The 17783-nt window shown below is 37.1% G+C and overlaps 1 protein-coding gene across 5 annotated transcripts in view; it reads left to right on the top strand.

Annotated features, from left to right (window-relative positions):
- Positions 1–17783, top strand: part of KIF13A (kinesin family member 13A) — a 248055-nt gene that overhangs the window by 161157 nt on the left and 69115 nt on the right. For all 5 annotated transcript variants that reach the window (XM_036753212.1, XM_036753188.1, XM_036753205.1 and 2 more), the window contains exons 11-16: positions 1701–1913; positions 4193–4303; positions 5135–5269; positions 9532–9662; positions 13402–13488; positions 13573–13739. In XM_036753212.1, coding sequence (XP_036609107.1) covers positions 1701–1913; positions 4193–4303; positions 5135–5269; positions 9532–9662; positions 13402–13488; positions 13573–13739 — 844 coding nt within the window. The remainder of the gene's footprint in view (positions 1–1700; positions 1914–4192; positions 4304–5134; positions 5270–9531; positions 9663–13401; positions 13489–13572; positions 13740–17783) is intronic.

Genomic DNA, 17783 nt, shown 5'->3' with positions numbered 1-17783 from the left:
CATACTGATCCATGTGACCCTGTGTAAGTCATTTAACCTCTCATTCATTGTCCCATATAACTCTCTAAGATTATAATTCAAAGAACAGTTATCAGTTTCCATCGATCAATGAAATTTCCTCCTGGAAGTTGTCTCTACCAATGAAGTCTCCAGTGTTTTGGAAAGAACCCTGGAATAGGAGTCAAGAGGCCTACTTTCTGTTTCTCTTTTGTCATTAACTTGCTGGGTGATCTTACAAAATGACTTCATGTTTTTGGACCTCAGCTTACTCATTTGTAAAATGGATTAGGATGGATAAACTCTTAAGGTCCTTCCATGGAAGGTTATTTTTAATTTTGTCAATGCTGGTATTCCCTCCGGTAATTGAGACTGTAACCCTTCTATAATTTTCTTCAAGAGTTCCTATGGCACAGAAACTCATGATATTACCACCCTACTGTTGCTGAATATCTCCAGATCTAACTAGGCTGGTCCTCAGCTGATGGACATTCAGTCGATCCCTTGGCCTTCTTTCCAAATTGGCAGGATCTACAGTTAGGCGCTACAGTGGATAGGACACTAGGATTGTAATCAGGAAGTCCATCTTCCTGAGTTCAAATCTGACCTCAGGCAAATCCTGGCTGTGTGACCCTGGGCAAGTCACTTAACCCTGTTTGTCTCAGTTTTCTCATCTGTCAAATGAGCTGGAGAAGGAAATGGCAAACCTCTCCAGTATCTTTGCTATGAAAACCCCAAATGGGTATCCAGCAAGAGTTAGAAACAACTGAATAGCAGCAGCAGAACTTACACTTTGTTGGCCTCACCTTAGAGAGGCCAGGATCACTTCTAGACCACAATGAGAAATTGGAGTAACATTTTAATGAAGGTCTTCTCACATACTGTGCTCTGAAAAAAGTGTGCATGTCAGTTACAGACAACACCCACAATGTACATTTTGTTGATTCCTGGTCATATAGGAAGACATACCTTTTTTGAAATTTTTTTCCCATTTTGCTTTTTTCTTTAGTTGGCATGATTCATTTTAGGCAAGTATAATTAAATAGACAGGCATTGTTCCTTCAGAGTCATTGTGGCATAATGAAAAGAGTAATCAAAAGACCTGGGTACATTTTAACTTCTGACTCTCAGTTTGCTCATCTGTAAAATAGGTAATTCTTTCATTACTTCATAGAGTTGGTGTGAGGAAAGTGTTTTCTAACTGTAAAATGTTATATAAATGTTAATATTTATTACTATACACAGAGGTCAGATTACATCATGTTTGTAGAAATCATTTGTGAACTATACAGAAAAATCATAGCATTTTTTCGTCACCTTCATGTAGAATGAAATCATTGCTATTTAAAAAAAAGATTTTAATGTTCTACTCTGTAGCAGTTTTCTAGTATAGTTATATTGGTGACTGTTTGCTGAAGGAGAATTTCTTTTCTTCAGTCTCCTGTAGGTTACTTATTTCTCCATCCTATACTCTGACATCAGTGGCCACAGTAACTGATAGGCTGGTTATAGACAAGCCTATTTTTTAAAATTGTATTAAACTTTTACTTTTCTTAGGTTATCCTGACTTTAGGATTCTTCACTATTAGGAGCAGAGTTTGCACTAATTATTTTTTTTTAATTTACTAATTACATATTATAAAAAAAAATATGAATTTGTTCTTCTTGTATGTTCCTGAAACTCTGTACAATATGTTTTGCAGGACAACTTGGGAGGCAATAGTCAAACCTCCATGATAGCCACCATTAGCCCAGCAGCAGACAACTATGAAGAGACACTCTCTACGTTAAGATATGCAGACAGAGCCAAAAGAATAGTCAATCATGCTGTGGTCAATGAAGATCCTAACGCAAGGGTCATCAGAGAACTACGTGAGGAAGTGGAGAAATTGAAAGAGCAGCTGTCCCAAGCCGAGGTAAAAAAAAAAAAATGCTATCCCAATACATATGGTACTTTGCTCTTTTCAAAGCACTTACACTTTCTCATTCTATATAATGTAAAAGCCAAGATTCAAGTCATGGCTTGCCATTAACTAACTGGGTGATCCTGAGTAAGTCCTTTAACCTTGGAGAGCCTTGGTTTTCTTATCTGAGGACAGAATGAGAATGAGAATAGAGAAAGGTAGAATGAGAATAGCAGTATCTCCTCTGCTTACCTGATAAGAGTGTTGTCAGGATCAAATGAAAATTGTTCCACAAGCATTTATCAAGTACAGGGCATTTTGCTAGGCCAGAGATATTTTCAGCATTTCCATAACTAATGGTTGACAGAGAACAAAACTGACTGTTTTACATTTCATCATTTCTGCCTGATCCTGCCCATCTTTTAGTGGGGGGCTACGTTAAGCAATGAAGCAATCCAAAAGGACACAAGAGAAGGTGGGAGGAGATGCAGGATGGAGAAGAAAGTGGCCTTTATATGCTACTGGTTGATGAAATCAGTTCCAGAATCATCAGGAACTGGCTGTAACTGATACAACTATGAAGCAAGGATTCTAGCTCTCCAGGCTATTTGTGTATATTTGTGAAAATACCTCGAGCACTCTAGGAGAAAGAAGCTATTAAAATCCAAGATGTTACTAATACTGCCTCTAATGTCATGGTGAGGAGTCATTCTTTGTTCTAGAAAAGCACGTGTTGCTAGGTTGAAAAGATGTCCAAGGAAATCTTTGATTTTATCGTTTGTTCCATTTACTTTGTGTTTATCTTTGGAGCATGTGAGTGTGGGCTTGCTGATTAGGAGAGTGTATGGCTGGATGCTATTGAGACATGAGAGAATGATAGTAAAAGTTCCTTGAATCCCGCTTTCTTGAGTATTTGTAGCACAGTAGTCTTCCCAGTGGAGTTCAATGAAGGCCTCTTTTGTTTCTGTCAAACAAGTAAATTATAAAAAAATGCTTTTGGTTTTCTGTCCTTGCACATGCTTTTAATGTAAAATCATCTATTTGGAAAGCAATTAAACAGTCCTCTTCTGTGTGTTTGGAATTTATTTACTTGTTTAAATGCATCAAACATAATTTTATTATTGCAGCTAGCAAGAGTGGAAAATGTGTCAGGAAAATCGAAGTCCTGGACAGACTTCGTAGATCGTCCCAGCTGTAGGAAAAAAAGTGAAATGATTCTGGAATTCGTTTGCAGATGAAATTTCTAGTTGTTTTCTTCTTTTCTGTGAATCTGTGCTATGGTCAGAGTCTCAGCTGAGAAAGCATGACTCGCTTTGCCAGAGCTGGCAGACCTGCCAGATTCCCGGAGCTAAATCTGAGGGTAGAAATTGGAAGAGATGCTATTGTAAGCCCACTTAAAATGTTCGGTTTGTCTCTCTGCATCTAACATTAGACGTCTCAAGTGCGTTCCTAGTGCCATTGATGTTACCGGCATCTCTGAAGGAATTTAGACCTCCTTATGAAGCGAATGGGACTAAGGTACACTTGAATTAGCCTCTAAATCTGAGACACTTCATTTAGTTGTTTTTCTTCTTAGTCCTATGGTCTTTGCTCTTGGCTGCCCTTTTTCCTCTGTAGAGAGTCATGTTACTGCAGGGTGTCAGAAAGCATATTGCTGTCAAATGAAATGAAACATTTAAAAAAGAAAAACCTGCATCTGTCTAGCTCCAGTCCCCTTGGGTATTCTCCTTGAACAAATTCAGAGGCAAATTACTGCCATTTTCACCAGATGTCCTGCTTCCAAGTGAGTAATAAATTGCCTAAATTGATTGCCAACAGTAAAGAAAAGGAATAATAAAGAGCGCAGATTGTATTCTGCAAATAAATTAGGAGAAATTTCATCTTTCCTAGTAGGTTAATTTAATTGAAATGCCTTCATTGGTGACATATGGTGATGTCTGTCATCAGTGGAAAAAAGTAACATTGATTAAGTGGCCTTTTTGCTACTGGTTTCTTTGTTATTTTAGAGAAGAGTTTTAAAAATAGTTTTTCCTGATATTTAAAATAAGCACAAGAGTAAGTATAACATTAAAATTAAACTCATTACTGTTCCTGAGGTTTCCTCCCATTAAAAGAATTAAGAAAATATTGATTAGACCACCCATGTTTTCTTATATCTCATGTGATTAAATTACTACCCACATACTGTTGGTAATAACTCTGAAAAGGATTGTCTTTTTACTTAATACAAAATGATGAGAAGAAGATTTAGCAAATAAAATGTTGGGGTGTTTTGTCTTTCACTTCTTAAGGCTATGAAGGCTCCAGAACTGAAGGAAAAATTAGAAGAATCAGAAAAGTTAATAAAAGAACTAACTGTAACCTGGGAGGAGAAACTAAGAAAAACTGAAGAAATTGCCCAGGTAGCTTGATATGGAATATTGTGATTCTTATGTCTTTATTGTTTGGAACATGTTAGCACTAAAAAGTATTAAAAGGCATATTTCTATTTAAGACAGCTGAATACATAAAAAGTAGTTTAGACAATGATTTCTTATGCCTATATTTTGTTCTTTTATTATTTATTTGAACTGTATGCTTATGTCTCTATATTTACTAGTGTGGTTAAGGACCAGCAAAAGGTGTATGAGTATAATTATATGAACTATCTGAAATACTAATCCATTTAAACAAAGTTCTACTCTCTTGCTTCAGACAATATAGCAAAATGCAAGACTGGGCAGTTTAAATTCAAATTATGCTATTAGCAGGATTATTCCAACATATAGCATTAACATAATTTTCATTGCTTCAAGTGATGAAGCAATAATATATGCAAAGTGCTTTGAAAATTTTAAAGCACTATTATAAATTTAGAAGCTGCTATTATGATTCTGATTTTGTGAGCTTATGAAGAAATGGAATTTGACAAGTTTCCCTTGAAGAATTCAAAAAAGATAGATATCACCAAGGGCTAAATTTCCTTTTGTCTGTAGAAAGGCACTTAAAGATGTACACTTTCACAGACGTTTTTCAGTCACATTGATGCTTAAGCATCTGACCACACCAATCAATTAGAGCCTGAAGGAGTATCTGGGATTCAGTCCAATCTTTAGCTTCTTATGTTTCTAATAGATGTGTCTATGTGATGGCTTTGTACTCAGCAAGAATGACTTAAACTTTTCGTTTGCACGTCTTGTTACTAAGGCAACAAACTGGATGAGTTACTCACTTTTGTCTGGTTTTGTCCACAGGAGAGGCAAAGGCAACTTGAAAGTATGGGAATTTCCCTTGAGACTTCTGGCATCAAGGTGGGGGATGACAAATGCTATTTGGTGAACCTGAATGCTGACCCTGCTCTCAACGAACTTCTTGTCTATTATCTAAAGGTAAGGGGACATATATAAATCTAAATTCCTGATTCATCCATGTAGAAGGCTCTGTCCTCTCTGTGTCTCTTGCCCTATTTTGGCATTAGTTAAGCCTTCATTTAATTAAAAGAATTCATAATACAATGAATTCTAAAGTTATTCCTTCTGTAGATGATCATCCCTGTATTATCACAAGTCATCATTCATTAATTTATTCTTCAAATGTTTATTAAGTGTCTTCTGTAGTCAAGACACAATACTAAGTAATGTACCTTTGAGACAATTATTTCCTGACTATACTTTAGTGAATTAACTGAATAAGAAAAAAGATAATGATTTTTATATCATTTCCATTTTGTTGAAATACCTTAGAATCTCTGTGTGCTCTGGCTTAAAATAATAAAATTTTAAGCTATAAAAGCTCCATAAACAAAACAAAAAACCTAGAATCTTCTAGCTTTTTGCTTCCTTTCTGGCAACCTTAACATAAACTCAGAAAAGAGACTCATTTTTCTTCTTCTAGACATGACCTTCTGGCTCCTGGCCTTATGAGCTCATGATTGAAATTGCAAATTGCATCCAGTCACTACTCTTGTCACAGGGGCTAATGAGTAAGCCACTGAATGTTTCCCCTGTAGTTCAGGGCAAGAGGAGCCCCTTGCTGTTTATTGGACTGCTCTAGGGCCTGCTATGAAATGAGACCACTGGGCTATCTCCCCCATGCCAAGAACCCACTCCTTTCTCATCACCATCTCCTGGTTTTCCTAGCTTCCTTCCAGTCTCAGCTAAAGTCCCACATTCCACAAATAGTCCTTCCCAGTTCTCCTTAATCTTAGTACCCTCACTCTGAGATTACCCCCACATTATCTTGTTTGCACATAGCTGTTTGCATATATACATATATATACATGTTTGTACATAGTTGTCTCACCCATTAGACTGCGAACTTCTTGAGAATGGGTACTGTTCACTTATCACAATAGCTGGTACATGGTTATTATTATGAGTATCAAAAGAGATGATATTTGTAAAGTTCTTACCACAGTGCCTGGAATGTAGTATATAAATGCATATTCCCTTTTCTTCCCTTAATAAATGCAAGTTGCCTTGTCTGGTTTCAAAGGTAGGATGGCAGAGTGACTCCTCCTTCCACCCCTCCTTATTTGAGAGGTTAGACAAACTGAGTGTTAATGATACAAATGTCTTTCATATGTACGAGAAAAGTTTTAAAGCTACAACAGTGGAGAGCAAGATAGAAGAAATTTGTTGTTCAGTTGTTTTCAGTGGTGTCTGACTCTTTGTGACCCCACTTAGGGTTTTCCTGTCAAAGATACTGGAGTGTTTTGCCATTTCCTTTTCCAGCTCACTTGACAGATGAGGAAACTGAGGCAAACAGGGTTAAGTGACTTGCCCAGGGTCACACAGCTAGTAAGTGTCTGAGGCTGGATTTGACCTCAGGAAGATGAGTCTTCTGACTCCGGTACTCTATCCACTGGGTCACCTAGCTTCCCATGATAGTCTCTATAGCTTGTTCCTTTCTCTCTCTCATGTTAGGCATAAATATTGTCTGCATTATTCTGGTAGTACACAGAGGTCTATGAAAGAGAAGTGAACCTTTCTGAAAATTTTGTTTGCTGAGACCGAAAGTTAAATTTAGCCTAATCTGCTAACATTTTGGAGGGCTTATTGTTACAACTCTGAATCAATAGTACTTACTTGTAGCATTATAAAAGAAGGCAAAGCTGTAGTTTTTATTGTTAGCTTGAAGGAAGAAAGGACACATACATTTATTGAACATCTACTATGTGCCAAACACTGTGCTAAGCACTTTATAAATATCTCATTTGATCCTTATGACATCCCTAATCTCTCCATTTTACATTTGAGGAAACTGATTTAAACAGAGATTAAGTGACTTGCCAAGGGTCACATAGCTAATAAGTTTCTAAGACTGGATTTGAACACAGGTCTTCTTGAGTCGAGACCCAGTGCTTTATCCACCTAGCTTGAGAAATAAATGAGATGAAACAGTGATGGTCTCCGAAGACGAGTCCTCTTTGAGTTGAGAGTCACAACTATCTCCTCTTCCTGCCTCCAAATTACCCTACCTCCAAAATCCTTTCCTTTCAACTCTTTTTCTAATAGTTACCAAATTAATTTTCCTAAAACACTATGGCCATGTCTCTCCACTCAAAAATTTCTGTTGGATAAAATATAAACTTCTCGGCTTGACATTGAATATCCTGAATGATATGGTTCCCACTTACCTTTCCAATCTTATTTCTTGTTACCTTCCTTCATGCATTCTCTGCCCCAGTGAATATAGCCCTAATTGGTGTTTTCCAAATAAAACTATCCGTCTCCTGCTTCCCTGACTTTACATAAGTGGTTTCTCCTCACTGCCTCATTCCAGGCTGGAATGTACCCCTTCCTTACCTCTTAGAATCCTTAGCCTACTTCAAATCACAGTTCATGTGCCACCTTCTACATGAAACCTTTCCCAATCCCTCTAGTTACTAGCAGTCTCTCCATCTTGAAATTATTTCATATCATCGTATTTACTTTTCTTGTAGAAATGTTGTATTCTCCCTGATAAAATGGGAGTTTCTTGAGAGTATGAACTGTTTCATTTTTTTTGGTATGTTCTGTACTTAGTTCAGTATATTGCATATATCAAGTACTTAATAGATGCTATTTGAATGTAATTGTAATGAATTGAATTGCACCATTGTTCAACAAACAATCATTTACTCAGTGCCTGGTCCTGAGCAAAGTGAAGGAAATACGAGACAAAAACCAAATAGCCTGTGTCTTCTAAGAGATTACATTCTATTGGTAGTAAACACTTACACAGGAAGTCAGTATAGAAAATGTATGCAGTAAATGCAAAATAATTTTCTGGGAAAAGGGCACAAGGAACTAAGGGTATCCTGATAGACTCCATGTACAAGATACTTCTTGATCTGAGTCTTAAAGGAAGCTAATGATTCTGCAAAGCAGAGGTGAGAAGGAAGTACAATTCAGCCATCAGGGGAAGCCTATACAATGGTAGAAGGACTGAAGATGGAATATTATGTACAGAGAACAGCAAGGAATCCAGTTTGACTGCAATGCAGAGGGTGTGAAAGAAAGTAATGTGAACTAAGCCTGGAAAGATAGGTTAGAACCAGATTGTGATGAGCTTTAAATGTCAAATTTAAGAGTATGTGTTTTCTTCTGGAAGCAAAAGAAAGCCACTGGAGCTTATTGATCAAGGGGCTTTGGGAATATTACTTTGGCAGCTGTGTGGAGGAAGGATTAGATAGGGGAGAGAGGGGTGGCAAGGAGACCAAGTAGGAGCTACTGCAGTAGGGTAAATGAGAAGTGATGAGAACCTGAGCTAGCACCTTTGCCCTGTGAGTAAAGAGAAGAGGATGGATGCAAGAAGTATTGTACAGGTAATATTAATAAGACTTGGTAATGGCTGGTTATCTTGGGTGAGGGAGAATGAAGAACTGAAGAGGAAACAAGTGGAAAATTTAGGAAGAGGTAGTGATTTGGGACAAAAGACAATGAGTTCTGCTTTCAAAATATAGAATTTGAGATACCCATGACATACTCATTTGGAAATATCTAATAGGCAGCTGGAGATGTGGGACTAGAGATCAGCAAAGAGATCAAGACTAGTTAAATAGATTGGGGAATTCTGTGCATGGTGATGCTAGTCAAATCTATGGGAATTGATGAGGTCATAAAAGGAGAGTATCAAGAAAGAAAAGGATCCTAGAATACACCCACAGTAGGAAAGACATGGATGATGATCTAGCAAATGGAACAGGAGTAGACAGACACATAGAAGGAGAACCAGGAGACAGCAGTGTCACAAAAACCAAGGGAGAAGATGGTATCCAGGAAGGAGGAGAGGGAGTGGTCAGCTGCCATATGATTAAGTATACCTAAGTAGTAAGTAGTCTACTATGTAATTCCAATGCCTTTATATATAATACTGATAAAGGAACCTTAGCTATTTTTATCATGTTATAATTTAGTACATTTTGACTTTACATGACACTAATTTTAAATTGATTAATCAGCATTGACAACTTTGACTTACATAAATTTATAACTTTAATGTAATATCAACATAAAGTATTTATTTGATTTTAGTGAACATAAAACCTGATGTCTGGAATCTGCTTCATTTAGTGATACTTACATACATTCAAAAAAGTTGGGATACCATGTGATTTGTAAGATATTGGTAGGAGTGACTTGCAGTATCTTTAATAATCTCTTACCAGGATCACACCAGAGTTGGTGCAGATACCTCTCAGGATATACAACTCTTTGGCATAGGAATTCAACCTGAGCACTGTGAGATTGACATTGCACCAGATGGAGATGTTTCTCTCACTCCAAAAGAAAATGCAAGGTAAGAAAATTATAGTGTGACTTGACATACATATTGTTCTTTATTATCAAAAGTTGGAGACCATTTCTGTTTTTTTTCTTAGAGTCCCCACACTGATGAAATTATATACATCATTGAATTTCAACCCCCTTTACTTCCCGCCGCTCTTACCTCCCTTCCCACTCCACAACTGATCAGTCCTATCCATCCTTCAAATCCTTGCTCAAATGCTGTCACATCCTAGAAGACTTCCTCAGTCCCTTTAATAGACATCAGTCTATCCCTTTTCTGAGTTTCCATAGTGCTTTGTGCTTCTCCTATTTTCTATTCACATTCTATTATTTTAATTATTTGTGTGTATCTTATTACTTGCACTAGACTATAAATTTCAAGAGAGTAGGAACAATGTTGTCTTTGTATCCTCCGCAGCACCTAACAAAAGGTTGGTGCTTAATATTTATTTGTAGAATAAATGGATATTAGTGAATTTTCTTTAGAACTTTGGCATATGTGATTTGTAATAGGTTACCTAGTGAGTAATGAATGAGCTCATTCCCAGTGTAAAATATCCTCTGTAGTCTATTTCAAGGCATTTATTGACTTTTCCTTTTAAAGTATACAAAAGTAGTACATAAATACATTCATTACCTAAGTTAGTCAATCATCAATTAACAATCAGCAAGTATTTGTTAAGTATCTACTATGTGCCAAGCTAGGTGGTGAGGTAGATAAACTGCTTGTCCTGGAATCAGGAAGGTCTGAGTTCAGATACAGCGTCAGACCCTTAGTCACTGGGTAATCCTGGGCAAGTCACTTAACCCTGTTTGCCTTAATTTTCTCATCTGTAAAATGAGCTGGAGAAGGAAATGGCAAACCACTCCAGTGTCTCTGCCATGAAAACCCCAAGAAGGGGTCACAAAGAGTTGGACACAACTGAAACTAAACAACAACAACAGTTTGGGAGTGAGCTTGTTAGCTATGGGGAAGGGAGAAGGGAAGGAAAATTATATGGAAGGTGGTATTTGAGTTGCCTCTTGAAGAAAGAGAGATTCAGTTAGGAAGATGTAAGGAGGGAGTACTTTACAGGTATGGAAGATGGCAGGTGCAAAGTCCTGGAAATGATAGATGGAGTATCATACTTGAGGAACAGAAAAAAGCCCAGTTTGCCTGGAATGAAGACTACATTAGGGCAAGTAATAACCAGGGAGGCAGGAAAGAAAAGTTATAGGGGAAGGTTGGGAAAGACTTTTAAATCTAAACATAGACGTTTGCATTTGATCCTGAACACAATAGAGAGCCACTGGAGTGTATTGAGGGATATGGTCAGATTTGTGTTTAAGGAAAATCCTTTTGGCAGCAGTGTGTGGCATGGGTTGCAGTAATGAGAGATTAGAGGCAAGGAAATCCATCAGGAGGCTGTTGTGATCTATTTATAAATTACATGTGTCACTGAAAGCTCTAAATGGGTGTCAATCCATGTTGGGGCTCATTCACAAACATTTAAATGTGTTCCAGTGCTAGGATTTGGGTAAGATACAAAACTTAAATAAGACCCTATTGGAGCTTCTGGTCTAGGAGGACAATAAAATATAGAGACGACAGTGATACAAAACATTACATGATAAGTGCATTAGACAGTCACAACACAAAAAGCTATGTGACATCTCAGGAGCAGCCTGAAATAAATAGGAATGAGAGAGAGGTGGAACAGGAAACTTCACCAAGTGGTATTTGAGTGGGACTTGAAAGGAAGGGTAGGAATTTAACAAATGAAGAAGTAAAAGAAGAACATTCTAAGCAGAGGGATCAATTCAATTCACCAAACATTTTTACCTTCTATGTGTGTAAGGTGCAGTGCTGAGCATACAAAGTACAAAGTTGAGAGAGAGAGAGAGTGAGTCTGACATTTATAAGCTTATATTCTATTGGAAGGATATGATATGTACACAAATCAGCAGATGCCAGAAATTTGAGGAAGGAGAGATCACTAGTAAGTAGGGGAGAATAACAATAAGGAGAAGTTATGTGTAGGAATCAGCATCTGAGCTGAAGCTTAGAAGAAATTTGGGATTCTAAGAGGCATCGGGGAGAAGTCAGCACATGCCAGATGTGGAGGACATTATGTATGAAGGTATGGAAATGGGCATTGGAGCATTGAATTCAGAACGTGATTCATAGGCCAGTTTGACCAGAATGAGTGTAAGAGAATAATATAAAAGAAGTCTGAAAATGTGGGTGAGAGATTGTGAAGACCTTTAAATGCCAGGCTATATTTTAGCCTCAGGGCAATAGAGGACTACTGAAGGATTTTGAACAAGGTGACCAAAAGCACGGATATGGGAAATTGATGATAAAGGAAAAGATAAGCACATTTTTTTGGTAATACTTGTCACCATCCATTCAGCAAAATACATCCTGGCTTCTCTTTTTTCCACAGTTCTGCAGACTAATAAAATAGTAGAAAATTCCAAACAGATGGGACCCAGACTTATAGGGATAGAGTTACAAAATTAGTCATTTTGACTGGCAAGAATATGGGAGCATGTCACTGGAAAAAACACATAGCAAACTATGTTTTGTGTGTTTGTGACAGACCGAAAATATTAAAGGTGGTTTCTGGGATTTTTTTAATCAATCAAAACAATCACCACAGCTACTGAATGATTTGTTTTCATGCAGGACCCTATTGTTGTATAATATTGTGTTTGTGATTTAATTGTGGATTTTAGAGTTCATAAGGGTCCAGGTTAGTGAAGAAGAATAACCTAATGGAAAATAAGAGCTCAGTTGTTCAGTTTCCTTCTCTTCCACTGTGAATATAGGAGCCACAAAAATGTTTCCTTTTCCACATTAAACCAAAGGATGACTGAACAGGAAAATATATTTTCCCTTTAATTAACATTAGTAAACTCTTAGGAAAACAGATTTGTTATAAGGTCACAGTTATCAGGGATCAATTAGCATGAGATTAAAGGATCATAGATTTAGGAGGGAAGGAAGCTGTGACCATTTAATCCAACTCCAAAACTTTAAAGAAGACAGAATTGAGGATTAGAGAGTTTAAATGACCTACCCAAGGCCACACTGGTAACTAGTGGCAGGTTTGGGATTCATTCTTTTCTCTCCAAATAAATGCAAAGCCTCTATGCATTAATGATGCCCTTCATAGCCATTAGTGGGATTCTTTAATAAGTGGATGGTGGGGGACGGGGGGGTAGGGAGACTTTACAAGCTATTTCTCAATGAGTTCTCAAGCAACTAAATTCACTGACCATTTAAAATTGTCATTCAGTCAGTTAACTGTCATGTGCCAGGCGGTGTGCTAAGCCATGGGAATGCAAAAAAAAAAAAAAAAAAGAAGGAAAGAAGGCAAGGGAAAAAGAGAGAGAGAAGGAAGGAAGGAAAGATAAAGGAAGGAAGAGAAAGAAAGAAAGACAGAAAGAAGGAAAGAAAGAGAAAAGAAAAGAAAAAACAGTCCCTGCTCTCAAGAAGCTCACTTTCTAATGGGAATGCCAACGTGCAAAAGCTATTGTAAACAAGAGATATACACAAGAAGTCATGACAAATTTCTTGGCATGTATGTGAAGTAAGTTTCTCTTTTCTAGTTATGCCTTGCTTCCAGTTTCTACAATATAGAATTTAAATTTCAGACAAGTTTCAAGTCATGTTAAAAATATAGCAAAGGTCCCTTTGGTCATTGGGCTTATCATTCAATTACTACTCACCCCATTCCTCAGGGCTTTCTTTTTCTTTCTTTCAGGTCCTGTGTGAATGGAACACTCGTGTGTTGTGCCACTCAGTTGTGGCATGGAGACAGAATCCTATGGGGGAACAACCACTTTTTTAGGTAACCTCACTGTGTTATTTTCATAAGCACTTTTGTTGTCACTGATTTGCAGTACTAACAAGTTGTTTTTCTTTTTTTAAATAGAATAAATCTACCCAAGAGGAAACGACGAGACTGGTTGAAAGATTTTGAAAAAGAAACTGGTCCACCAGAACATGATCTGGATGCAGCCAGTGAAGCTTCCTCAGAGCCAGACTACAATTATGAGTTTGCACAAATGGAAGTTATTATGAAGACACTGAATAGTAATGGTAAGAACCCTATAAGTCAAGAGATGTTAGATCTCATGGTGCATTTCTCTAGGCAGTTTTTTGTCTCGCTCTGATAGAACAGATCTAGGTAGTGTTGCGTTTAAATGCCATTTTGAAATTCAAAATTCCTTATTTCATCTTCTTACTTTAATGCAGTCCCACCATATCCCATGGTAATTTTGATGCTCTTATATACCAACAAAGACAGTGGTCACCTGTATGGGGTAGTGCCTACTACTCCCATATAATGGATATGGCTGAGTTGACCCAAGCCATGAAATATTAAAAAGAATGCAATAGAATCACAATTTTGTGTCACTGAACCCAAGTCATTACTGTACCATACTAAGCCCAGAAAGTTCTCATCCAATAATTTCGAACAGTCTACTGAGGACACTAGAAATTTTAATATTATTTTTCTAGAAATTTGGGAATTATAGCACATTGAGGCTAAGATGGAACAAATTCCTAATAAAATGAACTCAGGGTACCTCTCACAAGGGCTGACAAGAAAGGCCAGAAAACTTAGTTATCTTTTGTAAGGCTTTTGCTTTGCCAGCTTTTCTCAGACCTTTTGGGCAAGGATACCTTAAGTATTTTTTCTTCAAAAATTTTCTTTTAGATAAATTTTGCAAACCCTTTCATCTTTGTTTTGAAGTTCTCCTTTTCCCTTTGTCTGAAACCCAGATTTTTTTTAAATAACATGTATTTATTTGTCTTTATACGTGTTGTTTTCCCCCTTAGAAAGTAAGTTCCCTGAAGGCCAGAGACTGTTTTTATTTTTGTCTGTGTATCCCCAGTCCCTAGCACTGTGCCTACTACACATTAGGCACTAAATAAATATGAATTGAATTGAATTGAATTAAAATCTTTACTATATTCTAAGCAGGTTCTTTTTTCCTGTATCCCACAAAATATTCTTTTCCCATTTCTCTGTAATCTAGTTCTTGGTCTCCGATTGTAGGAAAATCAAAAAGCCTATAAGCAGACCACAAAAATTCTCACAGCACCCAGTAACTATGGGAAGGCTGCAAGGGCTACATCATCTCCTCCCTCTTTTAAAACTATAAAACAAAAACAGATCCTATAGACTACCAGAAAATACCCTGTGAGGTTAGCCAAGTCTTTCCTGCCAAACCAATAATATATTTTGATATAAGGACTCTCGTGTACACCATGAAAGACTTCTAAGGATCCCTGGAATGTGCTTTGGGAAGCTCTAGAGCAAGTATGAATGTGCTTTTGGAGATAATACTTAAAAGTATAGTTTTTTTTGTTAATTTGGATTTTCCTACTTCATTCTTTGTGTTGGTCTTGGAGTATGAACTAGCTAAAGGATGATTATTCTGATCTGAGACATGACAAATTAAGGTTCAAAGGCACACAAAAAACTTTGTATCTTCTTATTTGACATCTATCCCTTCATTCTCTTTTAGGGGTAGCTTCATGGATCCCCATTTGAGGGGATAAGGAATAAAAAGAAAAGTCATAAAAATGAACAAGAATTTTAACAGTTTGCGTTGAAAGAATGCAGTGAAAAATATTAGAGTTGAAAGGAGAGAGTAACATTGCAAAGGAATCTCTATAATTTTCTTTCCTGAAAGGTATTCAAGAACAAGATAGCAACCTGGAAGAACTTGGGAAAGCAGTTCAAATTGATATTTAGTGACATCAAAATCTAATTAATGGGTCATTCAAGCAACATTTCAAAACAACAAGTTCTTCCTTGGAAACCTCAGGTTATGCATGTTGGGACAGGGCATGTTACGGGGTGTGAGCTCCGAGGTGGAGGAGTTCCTCCAGGTGGGGAAACACTCAGAGCTCATTATTAGTGTTCCTAGAAAAGTTATGAAATGCTCTCTGTCTAAATCATATGAATTTTATTCTCAGAATGTAGAATTATAACTAGCCTAAGTCAATCCTTATCACAAGATACATGTTAAACCCTGAGAATCCAGTTCTTTTTTTACTCTCCACTGTTTCCTAACTTCTCCTATTTTGAAGACCAGACCACAGTAAGTGGTTGCTGTCATGACTCATAGTATTAAAGAATCAGTTTTAGAGCTGAAGGAGTTTTTGAACAATACCCTTTCACTTGTTCTTTCACATAGTGTGTCATAGAATATTTCCGTGTTGTGCATTTTATTTGTGGTGTGGAGATAGAATCCTATTGGGAAATAACAATGACAGGAATGGCTCCCCTTCATTTTACTTGTTAGGAAGCTGGAGCCCAGAAACATTAAGTGATTTTGTATCCCTAATACTGAACTTAACATATTTTCAGTGATGGATTAATTGATTGCCCAACATCAATCAATCTAGACTAAAGGCTAGAACTCCCTTATCTTAAAAACAAGTCAAGCTCTCTTTCTATTCACTATTCTATGCTACTGTTCTCCATCATTTTCTAAAATACTTAAAAGTCTCTTTCAGCTAAAGACCAATACAAAATTGGAATAAAGCAAATTTAGAAAAATAACTCAGAACAATGGTAAATTAAAATTTAATTTATAAGTACTCAGTTTATACACTGCATTTTAGAAACAGCAGGAAATCAAATGAAGAATGAAGAGATGGTGGCCAGCTCCTTTCCTTCTACCCTGTCCTTTTATCCAAATAATTCCAGGACCCTCTTATCCCAATTTACTTTATACAACTCTTTCAGTTGTTAGGCTGGTAGCCATATTGGTACTCAGTGTATATCAGATTGTCCTTTAAATTCCTTTTTATTTTCAAATATTGGCCATATCTTTTACAAATTAATACTCATTCTCCATTTACCCAAGTCCCAGTGATAAATGTGTATCTCCTTTCCCCTAAATCTGACATGCTTATCCTTCAAGCTCTCTGTGGTGAAACCATTAGTGTGGTAGTGGCTGGATGACGCTCACTGTGGTTCAACTCTACTACCAGGTGGGTTCCCGATAAACCTGTATTCCTGGTGGTCATCCCGGTGGTGGTCCTACTTGAAGATATTCTTCCCACTCATGTGGCTTCAGACTGAGCTCCTACACAAACGCTGGATAAAGGTCTTATGTTGATCTGCCTTTGCATCGCAGAGCATGGCTATTTTTTGGCGTTGTTGTCAACTGATGCTTGAAATGTGTGTCTTGGCAGGATTTAACAACTTTGATTAGGAGAAAGCTAGAAGCTATGTGCCTGAAAAGCTGCTCTGCATTCTAGATTGGGAGATTCTTTAAAAATGTTCTTCCCATCTATTCCAGCCCCATTTTAATTATTATTCATTGAAGTTTTTGTTATGTGAAACTAGTTTCTCTTAAAACTGGAAAATATTATTGGTGGTATTTTGACCAGTACTATGCTAAAGAAGTCTTGTGATGCTTCCTCATGCCATGGAGGTGACCTTAGATTCTTGAAAGTCATGTCACCAGAGCACAAGCTCTACAAGACCTAGTAGGCTGGAAAGATCTGAGTACAGACCTGTCGACCAAGGTCCAGTCTGAATGAAGGAGGCTTGGACAGAGAGGTTTGCCATGAGGTTTTGAATTTCATTGGCTACAGCAACGTATTAACCTATCAACTAAGAGTTGTGATTTTCATTGATATTAGGGGTGCCCACAAGAATGATATCCACCAGTTCTGGAAGTCTTGAGGTAGTCCTGCAGCTGTTATTCCTGCAGAAAATAATAATGCTTCAATTCAAAAGACAATACGTCTAAGTACTTGTCATATCTCCGAGGAGATGCCTATCCCACTAATAGGTTTTCATGATATATTTGATGGCTCTTTGCAGTAACAGTGATTAATGGCAGATTCCTTTGAACTACACAAATAAATTATTATAAACTTTATACTTACTGTAGAGTAATACCTTCTTTCCAGAGAATGCAGAAGAGTAAACAGTTACAAATTTAGTGTCCTAGAAACCCTTGTAAGAGAAGAGGTAATTAGGAGGTATTTCTTCCACTACCATTTTACAGATGGGTATACTAAGAATAAATAAGTGACTGAATAAGTACTATAATTCTATTTCAGAAAACACAGTGAATATTAAAGAACTCCTTCTAGGGCCCTACACCTTCT

The sequence above is a fragment of the Trichosurus vulpecula genome, chromosome 1 (genome assembly GCF_011100635.1).
Source record: "Trichosurus vulpecula isolate mTriVul1 chromosome 1, mTriVul1.pri, whole genome shotgun sequence".
In the NCBI taxonomy this organism is placed as follows: domain Eukaryota; kingdom Metazoa; phylum Chordata; class Mammalia; order Diprotodontia; family Phalangeridae; genus Trichosurus; species Trichosurus vulpecula.
Note: the sequence above shows the minus strand (reverse complement) of the source record. Positions and strands in the feature narration are given on the sequence as shown.